This window comes from Delphinapterus leucas, chromosome 8 (genome assembly GCF_059928025.1).
Source record: "Delphinapterus leucas isolate spDelLeu-1000000601 "Yukka" chromosome 8, BTC_Dleu_Yukka2, whole genome shotgun sequence".
Taxonomy (NCBI): Eukaryota; Metazoa; Chordata; class Mammalia; order Artiodactyla; family Monodontidae; genus Delphinapterus; species Delphinapterus leucas.
In genome coordinates, this window is record NC_143136.1 from 111,051,640 (window position 1) to 111,077,550 (window position 25,911).

Consider the following 25,911-nt stretch of genomic DNA (forward strand, 5'->3'; position numbering starts at 1 on the left):
CCACCATCCTGAAGAGATACAGATAATGAACCTCTAATGCCTAATCCGACTGTATAGTACTCATAAAAATGTATTGAATTGTCTGTTGAAATAGATAAACCAGTAAAGTGATTTGCTCTATCAGAATTGATTGATTAGAGAAAGAATGAGTGAATCTAAAGAAGCTCTAACAGTACAGTCAATGTGCTTGTACATGTGGGCATGTGCAGAATTCTGCTCTCCCATGGGGCAAACTGGCCACATACTAGGTCAAAGGGCATTTCAGGGATGTCTAAGTATGAAATCCTACAGATCACATCCCCTGAACGCCACAAAAATGAGAAAGAAGTGGAGAAAAAGACAGCCAAGTGAAAAGGAGGGAGGAAGGGAGCAAGGGACAGTGGTGCAGACCTAAGTGTCTGCCCAGCTCTCTCTGCTGCATACTTCCCAGGACCCTGCATCTGGACAGGGCCATGTGTCCGCTTCCCACCCAAGGACTGTGACAGGTCACTTCTGATGCCACTTCCAGACTAAGGCAGAAACCCAAGTGGCCCTCCTCTGATGCAGCCATAGTGGATATCATGTGCTGACATGGTAAATTCAGGTGGCAGAGATCTGTGGGCTGTAGGAAGCTCCATGCCATGCAGCTGCTGTTTTGGTTTCTCAGGAGTTAGTTTCCATACCATGTTGACTCACACAAACTAAGATCTTTCTTTTAATCCCTTCCACAGTGATATGCCCCAGATTTATGAAGGTAGTTCCCTCAGGAAAGGTAAGGACAGAATGATATTGGGGTTGAGGGAAGGAGCAGAGAATGTTACATTCCTCTATAATGTTTTATTTCTTAAAAACAAAACAAACAAGAAAACCTGAAGCAGAGGGAATAAAACTTTCCTCATTTTGGGTGGTAAGTGTACTGATATTTGTTATCCTACCCTCTGTGATTCCTTTGATGTATTTTTTAAATTTAAATTTTGAGTAATTATTAATATTTGGGGAAGAAAAATACCAAAATTGTCATATTTTTAGAAAGTAGAGGAATCTAAATTTTCAACAATAGGGACCATTTTGTTCAGTCCAAGAGAGGGCCTGGGTCCTGAAACCTGAAAGCCCCCAAGAAGGTAGAGTGCATCAGCTGTGAGCATGCAGGGCCTCGAGGAAGCACAGAAAGGTTTGCTGATGAAACTCTCTGGGCTTCAGCTACATAGGGTTCAGATGCACAGGGTCTTCTACAGAATCTATTTCAACTAAGAAAGGGATTCACACGCAAGCTGACCTGGCATCTCAGAAGCCCAGGGCTCTGCTGCTTTAGCCTGCCTGAGAGGTGCTGCTGCCCCTGGCCCTCTGCAGGACCACAGTAATGACAGCACCTGCTGAGCAGTAACAGCACATTCAACAACATCCAGATGACTCTTCTAACTCAGGGCTTCATGAAGAAATAATAATAGCCACAGAATTAACTCAGAATTACCAAACCCAGACCCTGGAAGAACAATAGCTAGGTAACTGGAGCATCAACGCAGCAGACACTGTGATTCCAGGCAATGCATGGTGACATAGAGCCCCAGTCACCCTAAGGTCCTGTGTGAGAGGAGTGGCCCTCAAGGTCACAAGAACAAGAGATAAGTCTCCTCTATTGAGAATCCAGCCATGAGGAGTGTTCATGCATGCCCATCACACCTGGGATACCAGGTGCTGTGACAGGACCCGAGGTTCCTGTTCCCACCTTTATGCTGTCATACCAGGCATTCACAATTCTGCCCTAAGTTGAGCAATCAGTGACGTGAGAAGACACAGCAGGAACAACCCTGTAAAAGTCCTCTAATATGGACCCCCTAATCTTGACTTGGGTCAAGGTCACACAGAGAATTCAAAATCTTATCCAGGCCATAGCACCAGAAGCTACCCCAGCCAGTTAGAATAGCTCCTGCATTTGTCAGGAATAAAGGATGAACACCTTCAACCAGGCTCTGTCTTTGGTGTCTTCCAATTTTCTTTGAAAAAAGAAAGAAAGAAAGACTGTCTTTTCCATGAGAGGTGGCAGCTCCCAGTCAGACTGACCCTGAAACAAACAGCCATCCTGGGATTCACTGCCCACAGCAGCTGTAGGCCTCAGCTCCCAGCTGCTGCCTGGGATCCATCACATCTGTCCCCTTAAACTGTTAGTGCAGTAAAGGGACAGGGCTCATTCTCTGCTTCCTCTGGAAGGAAGGGTGAGTCCAGGTTGTGTGCAGGTGAAACCTGGGCCCTCATCACATGGAGGAGACTGTGACTCACCATGGTAGCAGTGAATGGTATGTTGTCAATCAGGGACGATGCGATGGCTGAGACCCAGACCACCAAGATGATGGCAGCTGCAAGGCGCTGATCTTCTGGGACCATCTGGAAGGAACAGATAAGAGCAGGGCAGTGTACCATAGCTACATAGATCATATGCACTGAGGATCTGATGCTAGGACATGTGAGACTCAGAAGGGACCACAGGGCTCTTGGTCCTTCCTCTTCCACACAAGGAGAGCAAGGGAGACCCAGGTGTGCAAACAGGACCAACTGGGCTTTCCCGACCCCTACCAGGAGCCTGGGCCAGGGTCTACAAGTAACTGAGAGGAGTGACTCCCAATCATGCTCAAGCCAACCAACCCTTGGGGGCTGGGACGGGGTGGGGGGCAGCAGGTCCAGTGTTCCCATTCCTGGTGGGACACCAGGTGACACACTGGTCACACTGACCTCACTTCCCGTGTGGTGACCCTAGGCTGCGACCTCTGTGCATCACTTACTGAGACTGCTGTCTCAATTCTCTCCTTCCCAGAAAGTTTTTAACTAAAGGCTAATAGCAAAATTGCAGGCATCTGTAATTATATATTCTTTGAAAAAGTCTCTTTTCATCTCTTAGCTACACAAGATAAAATAGGTTCCCTGATATACTTTTTTATATAATTAATGTGACCTATTCTTGCCAATTTAAAAAAAAATCAAAGGAATAGTGGCTGGAGCACATTATATTGCAGTATTTAATGTACCTTTATTAGCAAAGCAGTCTGTTCTCCAACATACTCTATTAAGTGGAGATGTGCCAATGCCTAGAAGAAATAGAGGTATGATAAGAATCAGTTTAAAACTGAGAATATATCAAATTTTTAAAAACATGTCTTTAAAATGAGAATAAGTGAACATGGCGCTCTCATTTTTTTAATAAAAGATCAAACACACAGTCTATAAATAATTTACTATCTTATATGCACACTGAAGATTCATTGAGAAGAGCACAGTAGCAGAGGCAGGAACTTCTCATTAATTTGAGTTAATATCCATGCTAAATTTACATTTGGATGGAAGGCCATTTCTTTATTTTAAGATCGCTGTATAGGAGTACTGTTCACCTGTACATAATGAAATGTCTCTCCGTATAGAATGTCTTGCAAGTAAGTTGCATTTCAAATTCCTTTTTAAAGCTAAGCATCACAGAGTTTTAGAAGAATATAAAGAAAATGCATGGTTTTCATAACTTTCAAAGAAACGTCTATTTAACTGAAGCATGTACTATTTTCATAGTACTAGACAGATTCCGAAAATTGTGTCCAGAGAAAGGTAGGAAAGAAGATTAGATGGAGACATAAGTTCAGGAGCCATTCTGGTCAGTCCTCCCACTTTGTTCCAGCTGAGGAGGAGATCTTCTGCTGTCCATGACAGATCTGTACATGACAGACAGGAAGCACCGAGAGGGAACCAGACATGGGGGTGACATAGCTACCTAGCACCTCTCAAATGTGGCCTTTTCACTGTGATGTCATCATAATGAATGATTACAAATACTGAAAACATCAGCTTGACTATGTTATAAAAGAAAGTCAAGATATGAGGAAAATACAAATAGCCAATAGATACTCCTTTATAAAATGACAAATGAGATAACTATGTAACACCTAATTCTATCAAATCTAAAGTTGTAAATATATAATATATGCTCTACACTTCAGCAAACTAAAGTTTATGTATAGCTGAAGATTATATGCATCACTTGTCTCCTCCATCAATTTATATAGTGAAAAGATGATTGTATAATACGATGTAAATCCCTCACAATATGAAACATAATTATCCTTCTGTTGCAGTGACTAGTTGCAAAAAGCTGGTTCAGCAATGATCTGACATCCCTGTTCCACTGAAATTAGACAAATACAATAAATCAATGCCACTACTTTTTTCAAAATGAGGGACTAGGAGGTCTTAAGGTCCCTTCTGCAGCTGAATAAATAGACCCTGGATAAAACACACTTTTAGGGCATTACTGGATTAGCAAGACAATGTAATGTCTTCCAAGGAATCTCCCTTCCCATGAAAATATTTCTTGCAGCTGGCTGGGAGCTGCAGACTTGAATGGCAGGAAGGATGAAACTGCCTTGAGCTTGATGCCAACCAAGGGCTGAAGTCAGAGCACTGAGGTGTGAGCAGCAGCAAGGTTGTAGGCTGAAACAGGGATTCTCACACTGCACTGACAGCCTCGAAACAGGCTGAAAAAATTATCCCCTGGCATCCAGCAGAGGCAAACAAAAGAACTTTCTGGAAGAAAGAACCCCAAATGTAGTCTCTCAAGAGTCCCATAGATTAAGATTAAGTAACAAAATTATAATCTAGGGTCATCAAGAATACAAGAAGACAAGTAACATGAACAAGAGCAGAAATAACCAAAACAGATTTGGATATACCACCAACATGCAAGAATGAGAATCCACAGGTACTGGATATAGTAGAGGAACTTTGTTTAAAGAAAATAGAGTTGAAGAGTGTACGTAACAATTAACGTTTGCCCTTGATGAGTTAAGAATATAAGCTGTCATCTCTAGAGTAAGCAACTAAAAGATAATGTAACTGCCAAAAAGTGGGAAATCAAATTTAACATAACCCTTAATCAACTCAGATAAGGGAGAAAAAAAGATTGAAGATAAAAATATACAAGGTCAGGGAGGCCTTCAAGATGGTGGAGAAGTAAGACGTGGAGATCACCTTACTCCCCACAAGTACATCTATATGTGGAACAACTCCTACAGAACACCTACTGAACTCTGGCAGAAGACCTCAGACTTCCCAAAAGGCAAGAAACTCCCCATGTACCTGGGTAGGGCAAAAGAGAAAAGAAAAAACTGAAACAAAAGAATATGGATGGGACCCAAACCTCTGGGAGGGAGCTGTGAAGGAGGAAAAGTTTCTACACACTACAAAGCCCCTTCACTGATGGAGGTGGGGGCTGGGCGGGGGGGGGGGGCGATTCCGAGCCAGGGAGGAGAGAGCAGCAACAGGGGTGCAGAGGGCAAAGTGGAGAGATTCCTGCACAGAGGATCGTTGCCGACCAGCACTCACCAGCTCAAGAGACTTGGCTGCTCACCTGCTGGCTGGGGCAGGTCGGGGCTGGGAGCTGAGGCTGGGGCTTTGAAGGTCAGATTCCAGGGAAAGGACTGGGGTTGGCTGTGTAAACACAGCCTGAAGGGGGCTGGTGCACCACAGCTAGCTGGGAGGGAGTCCGGGAAAAAATCTGGACCTGCCTAAGAGGCAAGAGACAATTGTTCTGGGGTGCATGAAGAGAGGAGAATCAGAGCACTGCTTATACAACCTCCAGAGACTGGCACAAGCCATGGCTATCAGCACAGACACCACAGACAGGCTGGAACACTAAGGCTGCTGCTGCAGGCACCAAGAAGCCTGTGTGCAGGCACAGGTCACTATCCACACATCCCCTGCCCAGAGCCTGTGCAGCATTCCACTGCCAGGGTCCCGTGATCCAGGGACAACTTCCCTGGGAGAACACACAGCACGCCTCAGGCTGTTGCAACGTCACGCCAGGCTCTACAGCCACGGGTTCGCGGTGCCTTCCATACCCCTCCCTCCCCCCAAGCCTGAATGAGCCAGAGCCACCTAATCAGGTGTTACTTTAACCCCGCCTGTCTGGGCAGGGAACAGACGCCTTCAGATGACCTACATGCAAAGGTGGGGCCAAATCCAAAGCTGAACCAAATCCAAAGCTGAACCCCAGGAGCTGTGCGAACAAAGAAGAGAAAGGGAAATATCTCCCAGCAGCCTCAGGAACAGCAGATTAAATCTCCACAATCAACTCTATGTACCCAGCATCTCTGGAACACCTGAATAGAAAACAAGTTATCCCAAAATTGAGGCAGTGGACTTTGGGAGCAACCGTAGACTTGGGGTTTGCTTTCTGCATCTAATTTGTTTCTGTTTTTATGTTTATCTTAGTTTAGTATTTAGAGTTTATTATAATTGGTAGATTTGCTTAATGATTGGGTTGCTCTCTTCCTTTTACATACATATATATGTATATATATATTTCTCCTTTTTCTTTTTTTGTCAGTGTGTATGTGTATGCTTCTTTGTGGAATTTTGTCAGTATAGCTTTGCTTTTGCATTTGTCCGAGGCTTCTGTCTGTCTTTTTTTTTTTTTTGTATAGCTTTTAGCACTTGTGATCATTGGTGGATTTGTTTTTTGGTTTGGTTGCTCTCTTCTTTCATTCCTTTTTGCTACTTTTTAATTTTTAAAATATTTTAAATTTTAATTAATTAATATATTTTTTATTCTCCCTTTATTTTTGAGCCTGGTGGCTAACAAGGTTTAGGTGCTCTGGCCAGGTATCAGGCCTGAGCCTCTGAGGTGGGAGAGCCAAGTTCAGGACATTGGTCCACCAGAGACCGCCTGGGCCCATTAAATATCAAATGGCAAAAACTCTACCAGATATCTCCACCTCAATGTTAAGACCCAGCTCCAGTCAATGACCAGCAAGCCACAGTGCTGGACACCCTATGCCAAACAACTACCAAGACAGGAACACAAACCCACCCATTAGCAGAGACACTGCCTAAAATCATAATATATTCACAGACACCCCAAAAAATACCACCAGACATGGTCCTGGCCACCAGAAAGGCAAGATTAGCCACATCCACCAGAACACAGGAACCAACCCCCTCCACCAGGAAGCCTACACAATCAACAGAATCAATTTTATGCACTGGGTGCAGACACACAAACAATAGGAAATACAAACCTGCAGCCTGCGAGAAGGAGACCCCAAACACAGTAAGTTAAGCAAAACAAGAAGACAGAGAAATAACACAGCAGATGAAGGAGCAAAGTAAAAACCCACCAGTCCAAACAAATGAAGAGGCAATAGGCAGTTTACCTGAAAAAAAATTTAGAGTAATGACAGTAAAGATGATCAAAAATATTGGAAATAGAATGGAGAAAATACAAGAAACGTTCAACAAGGACCTAGAAGAACTAAAGAGCAAATTAAAAAAAGGTGAACATCACAAAAAATGAAATTAAAAATGCTCTGGAAGGAATCAATAGCAGAATAACTGAGGCAGAATAACGGATAAGTGACCTGGAAGATAAAATAGTAGAAATAACTACTGCAGAGCTGAATAAAGAATAAAGAATGAAAAGAATTGGGGACAGTCTCAGAGACATCTAAGACAACATTATATGCACCAACATATGAATTATAGGGTTCTCAGAAGAAGAGGAAAAAAAGGGACTGAGAAAATATTTGAAGAGATTATAGTGGAAAACATCCTTAATATGTGAAAAGAAATAGTCAAGCAAGTCCAGGAAGCACACAGAGTCCCATACAGGATAAATCCAAGGAGAAATACACCAAGAAACATATTAATCAAACTATCAAAAATAAAATACAAAGAAAAAATATTTAAAGCAGCAAGAGAAAAGCAACAAGTAACATAAAAGGGAATCCCCATAAGGTTAACAATTGATCTTTCAGCAGAAATTCTGCAAGAGAGAAGGGAATGGCAGGGCATATTTAAACTGATGAAAGGGAAAAACCTACAACCAAGATTACTCTACCCAGCAAGGATCTCATTTAGATTCAACGGAGAACTTAAAACATTTACAGACAAGCAAAAGCTAACAGAATTCAGCACCACCAAACCAGCTTTACAACAAATGCTAAAGGAACATCTCTAGGCAGGAAACACAAAAGGAGGAAAAGACCTACAATAACAAACCCAAAACCAATTAAGAAAAAGGTAATAGGAACATACATATTGATAATTATGTTAAATGTAAATGGATTAAATGGTCCAACCAAAAGACATAGACTGGCTGAATGGATACAAAAACAGGACATGTATACATGCTGTCTACAACAGACCCACTTCAGACCTAGGGAAATATACAGCCTGAAAGTGAGGGGATGGAAAAATATATTCCATGCAAATGGAAATCAAAAGAAAGTTGGAGTGGCAATTCTCATATCAGACAAAATAGACTTTAAAATAAAGATTATGATGAGACAAAGAAGGACACTACAAAATGATCGAGGGATAAATCCAAGGAGAAGATATAACAACTGTAAATATTTATGGACCCAACATAGAAGTACTTCAATACATAAGACAAATGCTAACAGCCATAAAAGGGGAAATCAACAGTAACACAATAATAATAAGGGATTTTAACACCCCACTTTCACCAATGGACAGATCATTCAATATAAAAATAAATAAGGAAATGCAAGATTTAAACTATACATTAAATCAAATGGACTTAAGAGATATTTATAGGACATTCCATCAAAAAACAACAGAATACAATTTCTTCTCAAGGACTCATGGAGCATTCTCCAGGATAGATCATATCTTAGGTCACAAATCAAGCCTTGGTGTATATAAGAAAATTGAAATTGTATCCAGTATCTTTTCCAAACACAATACTATGAGACTAGATATCAATTACAGGAAAAAAAAATGTAAAAAATACAAACAAATGGAGGCTAAAGAATACACTACTAAATAACCAAGAGATAACAGAAGAAATCAACGAGGAAATCAGAAAATACCTAGAAACAAATGACTTTGAAAACATGATGACCAAAAACCTATGGGATGCAGCAAAAGCAGTTTTAAGAGGGAAGTTTATAGCAATACAATCCTACCTGAAGAAACAAGATACATCTCAAAAAACAACCAAACCTTACACCTAAAGCAAGTAGAGAAAGAAAAACAAAAACCTCAAAGTTAGCAGAAGGAAAGAAATTATAAACATCAGATCAGAAATACATGAAAAAGAAATGAATGAAATGATAGCAAAGGTCAATAAAACTAAAAACTGGTTCTTGAGAAGATAAACGAAATTGATAAACCATTTGCTAGACTCATCAAGAAAAAAAGGGAGAAGACTCAAATCAATGAACTACAAATGAAAAAGGAGAAGTAATAACTGACACTGCAGAAATACAAAGGATCATGAGAGACTACTACAAGACATATATGCAAATTAAATGGACAACCTGGAAGAAACAGACAAGCTCTTAGAAAAGCACAACCTTCTGAGACTGACCCAGGAAGAAATAGAAAACATAAAGACACCAATCCCAAGCATGGAAATTGAAAAAGTGATTAAAAATCTTCCCATAAAGAAAAGCCCAGAACCAGATGGATTCATAGGTGAATTCTATCAAATATTTAGAGAAGAGCTAACACCCATGCTAGTCAAACTCTTCCAAAATATAGAAGGGAAAGGAACACTGCCAAACACATTCTATGAGGCCACCATCACCCTGATACAAAAATCAGACAAATATGTCAAAACAAAAAGAAAACTACAGGCCAATACCACTGATGAACATAGATGCAAAAATCCTCAACAAAATACTAGCAAACAGAATCAAACAGCATATTAAAAGGATCATACACCATGATCAAGTGGGGTTTATTCCAGGAATGCAAGGATTCTTCAATATATGCAAATCAATCAATGTGATAAACCATATTAACAAACTGAAGGAGAAAAACCATATGATCATCTCAATAGATGCAGAGAAGGCTTTTGGCAAAATTCAACACCCATTTATGGTAAAAACCCTCCAGAAAATAAGCATACAGGGAACTTTCCTCAACATAATAAAGGACATATATGACAAACCAACAGCCAACATCATCCAAAATGGTGAAAAACTGAAATCATTTCCACTAAGATCAGGAACAAGACAAGGTTGCCCACTCTCACCACTTATTCAACATAGTTTTGGAAGTTTTAGTCACACCAATCAGAGAAGAAAAAGAAATAAAAGGAATCCAAATCAGAAAAGAAGAAGTAAAGCTGTCACTGTTTGCAGATGACATGATACTATACATAGAGAATCCTAAAGATGCTACCAGAAAACTACTAGAGCTAATCAATGAATTTGGAAAAGTAGCAGGATACAAAATTAATGCACAGAAATCTCTTGCATTCCTATACACTAATGATGAAAAATCTGAAAGAGAAATTAAGGAAACACTCCCATTTACCATTGCAACAAAAAGAATAAAATACCTAGGAATAAACCTACATAAGGAGACAAAAGACCTGTATGCAGAAAACTATAAGACACTGATGAAAGAAATTAAAGATGATACAAACAGATGGAGAGATAATACAAACAGATGGAGAGATATACCATGTTCTTGAATTGGAAGAATTAACATTGTGAAAATGACTATACTACCCAAAGCAATCTACAGATTCAATGCCATCCCTATCAAACTACCAAGAGCATTTTTCACAGAACTAGAACAGAAAATTTCACAATTTGTATGGAAACACAAAAGACCGCTAGTATCCAAAGCAATCTTGAGAAAGAAAAACGGAGCTGGAGGAATCAGGCTCCCTGACTTCAGACTATACTACAAATCTACAGTAATCAAAACAGTATGGTACTGGCACAAAAACAGAAATATAGATCAAGGGAACAGGATAGAAATCCCAGAGATAAACCCATGCACATATGGTCACCTTATTTTTGATAAAGGGTGCAGGAATATACAATGGAGAAAAGACAGCCTCTTCAATAAGTGGTGCTGGGAAAACTGGTCAGCTACATGTAAAAGAATGAAATTAGAACACTCCCTAACACCATACACAAAAATAAACTCAAAATGAATTAAAGACCTAAATGTAAGGCCAGACACTATAAAATGTTTAGAGGAAAGCATAGGTAGAAAATCTATGACATAAATCACAGAAAGATCCTTTTTGACCCACCTCCTAGAGAAATGGAAATAAAAACAAAAATAGACAAATGGGACGTAATGAAACTTAAAAGCTTTTGCGCAGCAAAGGAAACCATAAACAAAACAACCCAGAGATGGGAGAAAATATTTGCAAATGAAGCAACTGACAAAGGATTAATCTCCAGAATTTACAAGCAGCTCATGCAGCTCAATATCAAAAAAACAATCAACTCAATCCAAAAATGGGCAGAAGACCTAATGAGACATTTCTCCAAAGAAGGTATACAGATTGCCAACAAACACATGAAAGGATGTTCAACATCACTAATCATTAGAGAAATTGAAATCAAAATTACAATGAGGGATCACCTCACACCAGTCAGAATGGCCATCATCAAGAAATCTAGAAACAATAAATGCTGGAGAGGGTGTGAAGAAGAGAGAACCCTCTTACACTGTTGGTGGGAATGTAAATTGATACAGCCACTATGAAGAACAGTATGGAGGTTCCTTAAAAAACTAAAAATAGAACTACCATATGACCCAGCAATCCCACTAGTGGGCATATACCCTGAGAAAACCATAATTCAAAGAGTCATGTACCACAATGCTCGATGCAGCTCTATTTACATTGGGCAGGACATGGAAGCAACCTAAATGTCCATCGACAGATGAATGGATAAAGAAGATGTGGCACATATATACAATGAAATATTACTCAGCCATAAAAAGAAATGGAGTTATTTGTAATGAGGTAGATGGACCTAAATTCTGTCATAGAGTGAAATAAGTCAGGAAGAGAAAAACAAATACAGTGTACTACATATATATGCAAATATATATATATATATATATATATATATATATATATATATATGGAATCTAAAAAAAAACCAGGTTCTGAAGAACCTAGGGGCAGGACAGGAATAAAGACGCAGACATAGAGAATGAACTTGAGGACACAGGGAGAGGTAATTGTAAGCTGGGATGAAGTGAGAGAGTGGCATGGACATATATACACTACTGAATGTAAAATAGATAGCTAGTGGGAAGCAGCCACATAGCACAGGTAGATCAGCTCAGTGCTTTGTGACCACCTAGAGGGGTGGGATAGGGAGAGCTGGAGGGAGATGTAAGAAGGAGGAGATATGGGAATATATGTAAATGTATAGCTGATTCATTTTGTTATAAAGCAGAAACTAACACACCATTGTAAAGCAATTATACTCCATTATAGATGTTAAAAATAATAAAATAAAATAGGAAGACCTATGTGTCAAAGGGAGCAAGAAGAAACCAGGGACCAAGAATTCAGTAAAAAGAAGCTTGTTGGAAATTGATTTTCTTCTGGCTAGTTGAGTAACCTGAGAAAGTTTTTAAAGGCTGGGAATTTTAAGGACATACACTTCTATAAGGGAAGAAGAGGATGATAATGAAAACAAAATATCTTTGTCACTGAGAGAATAGACATTTTTAGATGAATTGCAATACAAAATAAATCTTAGAAACTAGGGTCTATAAGGATTCCTAGCTTTAAAAAAAAATAAAGAACATATTTCCAATGTAACAGTTTATCCAATGATTTAATATGGAAAAAAGGAAAATTAATGAAATTAGAATTTCATTTTTTTAAAGATCAAAAAATTTTCTGACTTTTCCTAGACTAATCAAGAAAGCAGACAGAAGACACAAATCATTAAAATCAGAAATGGAAAAGGGAATATCACTAATGACTTCACAGAAATAAAAAGTATTAGATGCAATATTATAAACAACTTATGCCAAAAATTAAGAAAACTTGGATGAAATAGACAAGCTCATAGAAGACAAAATTTAGTAATATTTACTCAAGAAGAAATGTTATACCTGAATAGGCCTAAGAAATTGAATTAGTAAAATCAAACACAAAACCTTCCCACAATTTAAATTCCAGGCCCAGATGGCTTCACTGGAAACTTTTATTGAATATTTAAAAACAGCCCTGCACAAACTCTTCTACAAAGAATACTTCTGAACTCATTCTGTTAGATTCATTCAGTGTTATGCTCATACCAAATCCAGACACAATATCACATAAAAATAATAACGTAGAACAATATCCCACATGAATGTAGATGCAAAAATTCTCAACAAAATAATAGTAATCTACCTCAAAAACTTATTATACACCATGACCAAGTGAGATTTACTTCAGGAATGCAAAGTAGATTTAACAGCTGGAAAAGTTAATGTAGTATACCACATTAATAGATTCAAATTGATAGATTCAATGTTAAAAATCATATGGTCATCTTAATAGATACAGATAAAACATTTGACAAAATCCAATATACATTACTGATAAAATTTCACAACAAACTAGGAATATATCCTAACTTTATCAACCTAATAAAGGATATCTATTTTTAAAAAACCCCTATATCTAACATTATGCATAATGGTGAAAAACTGAATACATTTCCCCTAAGATCAGAAAAAAGGTATGAATGTCAATATTCATCACTTCAACATTAAACTAGAGATTCTGGCCAACAAGACAGGAAAAAAAGAAAAAGAAGGGAAAAGGAGGGTATTTGGAGGAGAGAGAGGAGGAGAGTGTGAGCTAGTTAATGGCATTCCAATCAGAAAAGAAATTAAAATGTCTTTATTTGCATATGACATGAAAGAAAATTCTAAACAGCTACTAGACTAATAAATGGGTTCAGCAAGTTCACAGGACACAATGTTAATATTAAAATCTCAATTGTATCTCTATGTAATGTTAATATACAATCAGAATAAAGTTAAGAAAGCAACTGTATTCAAAATAGCATCAAAAAATATAACACACATTTATACCCTTTATATACTACCTAAGGAGGCAAAATACCTGTACTTCAAAAACTGTAAGACGCTGATGAAAGAAGTCGAAGATGACAAACAGATGGAATGATATACCATGCTCTTGGGTTGGAAGAATCAATATTGTCAAAATGACTACACTACCCAGTGCAATCCCTATCAAATTACCAATGGCATTTTTCACAGAACTAGAACAAACATTTTCTAAATTTGTATGGAGACACAAAAGAACCCAAATAGCCAAAGCAATATTGAGAAAGAAAAACAGAGCTGAAGGAATCAGGCTCCCTGACTTCAGACTATACTACAAAGCAACAGTCATGAAAACAGTATAGTACTGGCACAAAAACAGAAATATAGATCAATGGAACAGGATAGAAAGCCCAGAGACAAACACATGCACATATGGTGTATGGTCACCTTATCTTGGACAAAGGAGGCAAGAATATACAATGGAGAAAAGAGAGACCCTCCAATAAGTGGTGCTGGGAAAACTGGACAGCTACATGTAAAAGAATGAAATTAGAACACTTCCTAACACCATACACAAAAATAAATCAAAGACCTAAACATAAAGCCAGACACTATAAAACTCTTAGAGGAAAACATAGGCAGAACACTCCATGACATAAATCACAGCAAGATCCTTTATGACCCACCTCCTAGAGTAATGGAAATAAAATAAAAAATAAACAAATGAGACCTAATGAAACTTAAAATCTTTTGCACAGCAAAGCTTTTCTCCCATTCTGTGAGACAACCCACAGAATAGGAGAAAATATTTGCAAATGATGCAACAGACAAAGGAATAATCTCCAAAATTTACAAACAGCTCATGTGGCTCAATATCAGAAAAACAAACGACCCACTGAAAAAATGGGCAGAAGACCTAAAGAGACATTTCTCCAAAGAAGACATACAGATGGCCATGAGACACATGAAAAGATGCTCAACATAGCTAATTATTAGAGAAATGCAAATCAAAATTATGAGATATCACCTCACACCAGTCAGAATGGCCATCATCAAGAAGTCTACAAAAAATAAATGCTGGAGAGGGTGTGGAGAAAAGGGAACCCTTCTACACTGTTGGTGTAAACTGGTGCAGCTACTACAGAGAAAAACATGGTTCAAAAGGATTTTCCTCATATTTGCTTTTTAAAAAATTAAATACCTTTTCACACCTACTAGAATGTCTATAATCAAAAAGAATGGTATTATGTGACAGGGAGGATATAAAGAAACTGGAATATACTACATTACTGACAGGAATGTAAATGGTACAGCCACTGTGAAAAACATTTTGGCAGTTTTTTAAAAATATTTATTTATTTATTATTTGGCTGCATTGAGTCTTAGCTGCAGCACGTGGGATCTTCATTGCGGCATGTGGGATCTTTCACTGCAGCATGCGGGCTCTTTGTTGCAGTGCACAGGCTTCTCTCTAGTTGTGGCATGCAGGTTCTAGAGCACACAGGCTCAGTAGTTGAGGTGCGCAGCCTCTCTAGTTGTGGTACGCAGGCTTCAGAGCATGCAGGCTCAGGAGTTGTAGCATGCAGGCTCAGTAGTTGTGGCGCATGGGCTTTAGAGTGCTTGGGCTCAGTAGTTGTGGTGCTTGGGCTTAGTTGCTCTGCAGCATGTGGGATCTTAGTTCCCCAACCAGGGATTTAACCTATGTCCCCTTCATTGGAAGGCAGATTCTTAACCACTGGACCACCAGGGAAGTCTCAGGCAGTTTCTTAAGAAGCTAAACTTATGATAAGACCTAACACCTACCTAAAAGAAATGAAAACATGTCCACATAAAGACATACACAAATATACACAGATGTTTATGAAAATAGGTAAATAAAATATGGTATATCCATATAGTTGAATGCTATTCAGCAATAAAACAAAAGGAGACTAAGATATATACCAGAACATGGATGAACCTCAACATCATTATCCTAATTTAAAGAAACCAGACAGAAAATGGTACACAGTATAGGATTCCTTTTAGATGAAATGTACAGAAAAGGCACATCAATAGGTAGAAAAAAGATTAGTGATTGCCTAGAGCTGGAGTTAAGAGCTAGAACTGACTATAAATTGGTGTAAGGGTCATAGGGATAAAACGTTCAAAATTTACTAAAAATCATTAAACTGTAAAGTTAAAATGAGTGAATTTTATGATATATAAATTATATTTTAAGTTGCTTTAAAAATTCCAGTGTTTATCCCATCAAGACAAAGAGAAGTATATGCCAAAGAGAAGTATATGCCATTGAGAACAATATGACAAAAACCCAGATGAGATAGCAATTTACACCTTGAATAAGCGTGTAATTGAGGCAGGGACCCTCAAAAGCCAATCACGAAACAGTAACCAGAATTTCCCCCCCAGTAGTCCTCATATTCTGTGTGTAAAGAAGACTCAGAATAGAAAAGGTGAAGTTTTTGAGTAGGAAACTGATGAAGTAGAATATGATTCATGACTCCCTGACATATTTGGAGGGCCTATGTGAGTCATTTGATTACACATCTATGCAATCCATTATGAGTTAAAGACATAGATTTCAATGATTCAAGGGACCTGTTTTTAAAAAATTAGGAAAAAAAAGCCAAAGTCTGAATCAAGAGAATAATGAATATTGAATGGGTCTGTCATCAATAAATTAAGGTAATTAATTAAGGTAATTAATGTGAAACATTTGGATCCTTTGGGGAGTAGTAGTCTTGTACATCAGTAAATCTTTGCATTTGAGGAGGACAGAAGTTTATAAATGAAGTCTCAAGATTAAAAAGTATTGTGAATAATTTTGTAACAACAATTATAACTAAATAAAGCAATACATATTATTCATTCTTTTCTTTGATGTAGTCTTTTCCATCATAACAGAATATTTACTTAAATATTACACAAAATGGAATAGATCATCAAAATAACATTTCCCTGTACTTTCTGTAACAAGTCATTTTGCCCGAAAATTAGAGTAAATTCTACTGTACTTTGTAACGAATGAAATTAGAACAAGTTTACGAACCACAAACATTATTCAAGAAAAAACCAGCAACCAAATAAATCAATTTATTAAATAATATTTAGGTGCCTGAGATAAAAGTTGATTTAACTTAAAATAGTCTAATTTCAACCCCCATAATTTTCCACTTAGTGAATATGTAGAAAGACTTACAGACTTTGGGCTTTCTTCATTCACTAAACAAAATGTGAAATCTAAAAATCAGACAAGATCATATTGCAAAAGTTCAACTAAAGTCTTACCTCCATCAGAACAAAGAGTGCTGCAAAGAATAGAAGGGTTGCCCATTCTACTCTGTGTAGAATTATCTCAAAATCATGGATATCAGCTAAAATTAGCAACCAGATGGCACCCAGAATAGCAATCCACCCTGAAAAACAAATAAACAGAGTTATATATGTAGTTCAATTGTTAAAACACTAATTCTTCATCTTCGGATTGCTTTCTTAAATTGAAGATAATTTATATTCTGCAAACTGAACATGCTTAAAACGTACAATTTGTATTTTGGGTAATGTATATACCAAAGAAACCAACACAACGAGCAGGATAATGAATATATCCACCACCCCAGCAGTTTACTCATGCCCATGTTCTTTTCTCCCTCTCCCGCCTCCTGTCACCAGACCCCACCCCAGGAAACCATTCATCTCTTTTCTTAAATGTAGTCATATAGTTTTTTTGTTTGTTTTTTGCGGTACGCAGGCCTCTCACTCTTGTGGCCTATCCCATTGCAGAGCACAGGCTCTGGACGCGCAGGCTCAGTGGCCATGGCTCACGGGCCTAGCTGCTCCCCGGCATGTAGGATCTTCCCGGACCGGGGCATGAACCTGTGTCCCCTGCATCGGCAGGCAGACTCTCAACCACTGCACCACCAGGGAAGCCCCTAGTATGTATTTTTTATCTGACCACTTCCATTCAGCACAATTATTTTAAGATTCTTCAGTGTTGGTGTGTGGACCAATAGTCATTCTTCTTTATTGCTTAGTATGGCATGGTATGGCTATGCCACAATGTACATACTCATTCACCTTGATGGACATTTGCATTGCTTCCAGTGTTTGGCTATTACAAATGAATGTGCTGTGAACTTCCACATAAATTATCTATATGTACATTATGCTTTCAGTTCCCTTGGGTCAATATCTAGGAATGGAATGGTTGGATCATATAATAGGCTAGTATTATGGAATATTTATGTTTTAAGAAACTGTGAGACTGTTTCCCAAAATGGTTGTAACATTTTACAATCTCACCACTAGTATATGAGAATTCCAGTTTCTCCATATTTTCAACACTTAACTTTTTTGATTTTTGACATTACAGTGGGTATGAAATGGTATCTCATTGTGATTTCAAATTGTATTTCTCTAGTGACTAATGATGTTGAGCATCTTTTCGTGTACTTATCTGTCATCCATATATGTTCTTTTGTGAAGTTTTTGTTCAAATAGGCTGAACAAATATTTTTTCTGAGTAGAGCAAATAAAACTCAAAATAAGTAGAATAAAAATGTGCTGGATCAGAAATAAATGAAATAGAAAATAGAAAAATATTAGAGAAAAGCAATGATACCAAAACTTGGTTCTTTGAGGAGATCAAGAAGATTGATAAAACTTAGCCAATCTAAATAGGACAAAAAGACAAAGGGGAAAAATGCTAATATCAAGAATAAGATCAGTGATATGGCTATAAATTATACAGGCATAAAAAGAGTACTAGTTTTCTATAGGTGCCATAACAAATTACTACAAATGTAGTGGCTTGAAATAGCACCTCCTTATTATATCACAGTTTTCATAGGTCAGAAGTATGATGAGCTTGGTTGGGCCTCTAGTTAGAGCTTCAAAACAAAGGCAAAGTGTTGGCAGGCTGCATTCCTTTCTGGAGGCTTCAGGACAAAAACTGTTTCCCTGCTTATTTGGGTTGTAGACATAATTCAATTCAAACTGAGGTCCCCATTTCCTCACTTGCTGACACCCAGGAGTTGTTCTCAGCTTCTAGAGGCCACCCACATTCCCTAGCTCATGATCCCTTTTCTCCATCTTCAAATCCAGCAATGGTGGGTCAAGTCAAGTCACTCTCACAATTCAAATCTCTCCTGTTTCTTCTTCTGTTGCATGTCTCTAACTGACTCTCCTCTTTTCCACTTCCATTTTAAGGGTCTATGTCATTACATTGGGCGCACCTGGATAATCCAGGAAAATTTCCCTATTTTAAGGTTTGTAACCTTAATTTTACCTGCAAAGTCCCTTCTATCATGTAACATAACATACACAGGTATTAACATCAGGAATTAGAATGTGGACACCTTTGAGGGACCATGTATAGATTACTTTGGGAAGAACTGGCATTTTAACAATATACAGTCTTCTTATCTATTAATGTGGTATATGTCTCCATATATTAAGGTCTCCTTTAGTTTTTCCTAAGAATATTTTGTAGAAATCCCAGAATTCATATGGAAATTCAAATGACGTAGAATAGCCAATACAATCTTGAAAAAGAAGGACAAAATTGGAGAACATACATTACCTCACTTCAAGACTTATTTTAAAGTTATGGTCAACAAAACAGTGTAGTATTACATAAATATAGTCAAACTGATCAGTGGAGAGTCCAGAAATACACCCACAAGTTAAAGATCATCTGATTTGCAAGAAAAGTTCAACAATAGTTCAGTGAAGAAACTGTAATTTTTTCCATAAATGGTGCTGAAACAATTGGATATTCAGAAGCAAAATTTTTTTTTACTTTGATCGGTTTATTAAATCATACACAAAAGTTAGTTACATGGACAATAAGCCTAAATGTAAAATTTAAAACTTCTAGAATAAACATAGGCAAAAACTTCTTTGATCTCAGGGGAGTTTTCTTAGATACACTAAAAGCATGTATCCATAAAAGAAAATTTTCATAAATTGGACTTTATCAAAATAATAAATTCCTGCTTTTCAAGTAACTGTTAAGAAAAATCAGACAAGCCATGAAATAGGAGAAAATATCTGTAAATTATCTAGGACTCATATCTAGAATGCATTTTCTGAATTCTCAAAACTCAAAAATGAGTAAACAACCCAATTAAAATGGGGAATATTTTGAACAGACACCTCACCAAAGAAGATAAAAGGATGGCAAACAAGCACATGAAAAGATGCTGAATATCACTAGTCACCAGGGAAATGCAAAGTAAAACCACATGACATTTCACTATGTACCTTAGACTGTATAAAGTCAGAAAGATCAACCAAACTAAGTGTTGATAAGGATATGGAGGAATTGGAAATCTCATACACTGCTGGTAGAATTGTAAGATGGTATAACCACTTTAGGAAACAGTTTGGTAGTTTTCAAAAATGTTATTCATAAATCCACTACATGTTCCAACCATTACACTTTTAAGTATTATCCCAAGAAAAATTAAAGTATATGATGATACAAACAATTGAACACAAATATTCACTGCAGTTTTCATTGTCATAGTCAAGTCGAACTATCCAATATTCATCAATAGGTGAATGGATGTATAAATTGTGGCATAGTCAAACCATAGAATACTACTCAGCAATAAAAAGGATGGACTACTGATGTACACTGCCACATGGATAAATCTCATAACAGTTATGCTGAATGAAAGAAGTCAGACCAAAAAATACTACATATACAATTTTATTTGGTTGTGCTGGGTCTTAGTTGCAGCAGGCAGGCTCCTTAGTTGCAGCTTGTGGGCTCCTTAATTGTGGCTCACCAGCTCCTTAGTTGCAGCATGTGGATTCCTTAGTTGTGGCATGTGAACTCAGTTGTGGCATGCATGTGGGATCTAGTTCCCTAACCAGGGATTGAACCCAGACCCTCTGCATTGGGAACACAGAGTCTTATCCACTGTGCCACCAGGGAAGTCCCCATATACAATTTTTTATATAAACCTCTAGAAAATGCAAATAGCAGGCTCTGACAAACTACAGCCCATGGGTCAAATCTGGCCTGCTGCCTGTTTTTATAAATAATTTTTATTGGAACACAACACAACCATTCATTTACACATTTTCTATGGCTGCTTTAACACTACAGCAGCAGTGTTGAGTGTTTATAACAGAGTGTATGGCCTACATAGCGTCAAATATTTATTACCTCTAGCCCTTTACAAAAGCTTCCCCACATCTGATCATTAGTGACAGAAATCAAATCAAAGACTGCCTGTGGAGAGAGGTGCTGGGAGAGTCAGGAGGGAGGGACTTCAAAGAGGTGTAAAAAAACTTTTGGCGTGATGCCTGCTCTGCTCTTCATCAGGGAGAGGGCCCGACACTTCATCTCTAATCATTCTGTGTCTGATGCCAACTCTAAGGCTCACAGAATTTTACTAGAATATTTGCCATCTTTGGGTTCATTGTTAATGTTTCTTGCAAAGTGAAATAAAAGTTCAAAGAATTATGACATCATCAGATTAATGAAACAGGTTGCACAAACTGATTTGTGCTTGCTTGTAACAGTGTATTTAATAGATATTTCTGTGTATGGTTTTCACTAAACCATTACACCTTCAAAAGTTAGAGGTTACTGTTGTCCACCAGAAAGATAGAGGAGTTCTCCAAGGAGAAGCAGAAAACTATTCATTACAAAAAGAAAAGCACTGAGACTTCAATTGTTTACATATTTGAGGGAAAAAAATCTCTTGAATAAGAATTATCTGGGTGAATCAAGTATCCTGTCAACGAACAATTCTTGACAATCCTCCACCTTTCATTTAAAATAATATTAAAATTTTATGTGCTGATTCCAATTTTTTATTACCCTTATTTTACCTTTGAGGGCATAAATATAAATTATCTTCTGGAAAACAATAGTTATTGCATATGACCTACAGAATTTGAATATGTATATTCAAATTACCCCTTGTCTACTACTATCCTTCCTAATTTCTGTTTTCCAAAGTGTACCCAGTTCCATACTCTTGAAAGACCAGTCTTCTTACACGTCAGAGGATACTCCTATTCATCTCATCCTCACTGCGTGTCCCTTTAAGCTCTTCTATATGCCACTCTTGGATGCCTGTTATGTGCCAGGTTCTGAGCATAAGGGTTATGGATGGAAATATAAGCAAGATACCATGTGGATTTCAAAAGGCTTACCATCCAGTAGAGAACACACATCTATAGGTAAACAGTTGTACTGGATGTAACAGTGTGTGTACATACAAACAGTTAGGGAGCAGCCAGAGAGAGTAACAATGTGGTGGCTGAAATACAGTTTCACAAAGAAGGTGATATTCAGGCAATATCTTAGAGGTTGAATATAACTTTCCAGGTAAAGAGGGAAAGGGCATTCAAGACAAAGGTAAAAATACATCCAAGGACAGAGCACTTAAGAAGGAAAATGTCAGAGTGACATCAGCAAAATGGTGGATAGGCAGTTCTAAGCTCTTATCTTCTATAGAAATATCCCCAAACAAGCAGAAACTATTATAGCTAAGATTTAGCTTTTGCTATTGTTGTACTTATTTATTTATTTTTGATTTTTAGCTCCTGACTTTCAAGGAAATCTCTGTAAAAACACTAGCTGAAAAAACTAAGGAACACAGAATTCAGTGACCATGCATGACAAGAAATATAGCCTATGCAAAAATAGTTTGGGAAAGTCACAAAACAAGTGGACTACTACAGCCTTCAGCAATTCAAAATAAAAACAGCAAACTCTGGGAAAAGGGCCAAGGAACAATTACCATATTATAATATTCAAATGTCCCATTTTCAACAACACAAGGCACACAAAGAAATAGGCACAGAGGTGGTGCCACAGGAGCATGCAGAGGTTTGTCTCCCAGTGAGAGGGCCCTGGTTCCACCAAATCCACACCTCAGCTTAGCACTGGATCTGGGACAGACAGGTCCTGGGAGAAGACTATCACAGACAAAGTCTAGGTCTCAGGCAGCAATGCAGCCACCTCAAATCCTGCAGCCACAGTGCTCTGATCCACCCAGCCCCAGCCTACTCTATACCACAGTCTTGCACTAGATCTGGGATGAACACAATAGGGGAATGGATGGTACCTTGGGCTGTTTCTGAGCAGAACCGTGGCTTCCTACACATGTGGCACATAGATCCTCTGTGACTGCAAGGGCCTTACTTGCTCCAGCAATTACCTTCTTTGGAGCAGGCCATGTACTCAAGGGCAACAGAACCTGATTGAACTGACCCTCAGGGCTTCTACTCCAACACTGGGGAGCAGACCACACCCTGGACAGGGGGCAACAGGCACAGAGCAGAGAGGAAGTCCCACCTCACATCCTATACAGACTTTATATCTCCCAACACCAACCACACACCCTATCAAGGGAATATTGGCTAGCACACCCTGAGGAAAAACAAAGCTTGCATCCATATCAAAACCAGACCTCCCACCAAAGACATTGGACATACACAGTCTACACAGGGAAACTCCCACATAAAAACACCCATTCAAGACCAGAGTAGATAACTATTTCTCTTAAATTCATATAAACAGAGAAAGTAAAAAGTCAGAGGAAATACTCCAAATTAAAGGAGCAAGAGAAATCCCCTGAAAAAATAAATAATGATACAAAGTTCATCAGCCTACCAGGTCCCAAGTTCAAAAAGGTGGTAAGAAAAATGCTAACTGAATTAAGAAATATTTTCAATAGAATGCAGATCACTGTAACAAGGAACTAGAAACTATAAAGATGAACTTGTCAAAAATAGACAATTCAGTTACTGAGATAAAAACCAATCTAGAAACAATGAATAGCAGACTAAATGACACAGAAGAACAAATAAGTGATCTGGAAGATAGAATAATGGCAATCATCCAATCAGAACAGCAGACACAAAGAGAAATTTAAAAAATGAAAGCAACATACAAGATCTATGGGATAATATAAACCATGCCAAGTTATGCATAATAAGAATTCAAGAAGAATGAGAGAGAGAGAAAGGGATTGAATGTAATTGAAGAAATTATGGCTGAAAACTTCCCAAACCTTAAGAAGGAAATGGATATCCAGTTACAAGAAGCACAGAAGGTCCCAAACAAGATGAACCCAAACAGACCCACACCAAGACATATCATAATTAAAATGGCAAAAATTAAAGACAAAAAGAGGATTCTAAGGCAGCAAGAGAAAAACAAAGAGTCAGTTACAAGGGAACCCCTATAAGGTTATCGGTTGATTTCTCTGGAGAAACTTTGTAGGCCAGAAAGGAGTGGCATGACATATTTAAAGTCCTGCCAGGGAAAAACTTGCAACCTAGGATACTCTACCCAGCAACCTTATCATTTAGATTAGAAGAAGAAACTAAGAATTTCTCAGACAAGCAAAAACTAAAAGAACTCATCAATACTAAACCTATCCAAAAAGAAATATTGAAATATCTTCTCTAAATAGAAAAGAAGCAAGAATCCATAGGAAAGGGAAAATTCCATTAGGAAAGGCAAATATATAGTAAGGATTGAAGATCATGTAAATAAGGCAGTAGATAGATTAGAAAACAATTTAAAAACCATAAAAGGAATTATAACTACAATAAACAGGAAAAGGATAAACATGAAGATGTAAAATAGGACAACAAATACACAAAATGTGGGGAAGAGAGTACAAAAATGTATATCTTTTAGAATATGTTTGAACTTGAAAGATTATAAATTTAAAGCAAGTAGATATAGTTATGGGTACACATACTTGAACTTCATGGTAACCACAAATCAAAAACATATACTGATTCACAAAAACCAAAAAGAAAGGAACTCAAAGATACTACAAAAGAAAATCAAAACACAAAAGGAAAAACAAAATGAAGAAGAAATGAACAAAGAAGAACAACAAAAGCAACTGGAAATCAACGATTAAAATGGCAATAAGTACATACCTATCAATAATTGCTTTAAATGTCACTGGACTAAATGTTCCCATCAAAAGACACAGAGGAGCATATTGGATAAAAAAAAGAAAAAAAAAAAGCACTTACAATATGATGCTTTCAAGAGACTCACTTCAGGGTGAAAGACACACACAGACTGAAAGTGGGGAGATGAAAAAGTATATTTCATGCAAAGAAATATATTTCATTACAAGAAAAAAATATAGTTCATTACAAGAAAGCAGAGATAGCAATATTCATTGGACAAAATAGACTTTAAAACAAAGTTATAACAAAAGGCAAATAAGGGCATTATATAATGGTAAAGGGATCAATACAAGAAGAGGATATTACACTCATTAACATACGCACCCAATAGAGAAACACCTAAATATACAAAGCAAACACTAACAGACATAAAGGGAAAAACTGTAAATAATGCAATAATATTAGGGGAATTTAACACCCCACTGACAGCAATAGACAATCAACCAGACAGAAAATCCATAAGGCAACAGAGGCCCTAAATGACACAATAGAACACATGGACTTAATTGATATCTACAGGACACTACATCCAAAAAAAACGCAGAATACACATACTTTTCAAGCACACATGGAATGTTCTCTAAGATAGACCATGTACTAGGTCACAATACAAGCCTCAACAAATTTAAGAGGATGAAAATTATTTCAAGTTCTTTCCTAACCACAGTGGTATGAAATTAGAAATCAACTACAGAAAGAAAAACAGGAAAAGAAGGAACACATGGAGACTAAACAACATGCTACTAAGGAAAGAAAAAACACTGGGTCAATGATGAAATCAAAGGAGAAATAAGAAAATAACAAGACAAACGAAAATGAAAACACACTTTACAAAATCTATGGGATGTAGCAAAAGCAGTTCTAAGAGGAAAGTTCATAATGATACAGGCCTTCCCCAAGAAACAAGAAAAATCTCAAATAAACAACCTAACCTACCACCTAAAAGAAGAACAAACAAAACCCAAAGTCAGCAGGAGGAAATAATAAAGATCAAAGAGGAAATAAAATAGAGATCATAAAAACAATAAAATAGAGCAATAAAACCAAGAGCTGGTTTTTGAAAAGAGGAAAAATATTGACAAATCTATAGCCAGGCTCACCAAGAAGAAAAGAGAGAGGACAAAAATAAAC

The 25,911-nt window shown here is 37.5% G+C and overlaps 1 protein-coding gene across 2 annotated transcripts in view; it reads right to left on the reverse strand.

Annotated features, from left to right (window-relative positions):
• OCA2 (OCA2 melanosomal transmembrane protein) overlaps positions 1-25,911 on the reverse strand; it is a 249,191-nt gene that overhangs the window by 54,766 nt on the left and 168,514 nt on the right. For both annotated transcript variants that reach the window (XM_022590517.2, XM_022590518.2), the window contains exons 18-20: positions 17,104-17,231; positions 3,000-3,059; positions 2,257-2,361 (exon numbers count right to left, since the gene is read on the reverse strand). In XM_022590517.2, the coding sequence (XP_022446225.2) occupies positions 2,257-2,361; positions 3,000-3,059; positions 17,104-17,231 (293 nt within the window). The remainder of the gene's footprint in view (positions 1-2,256; positions 2,362-2,999; positions 3,060-17,103; positions 17,232-25,911) is intronic.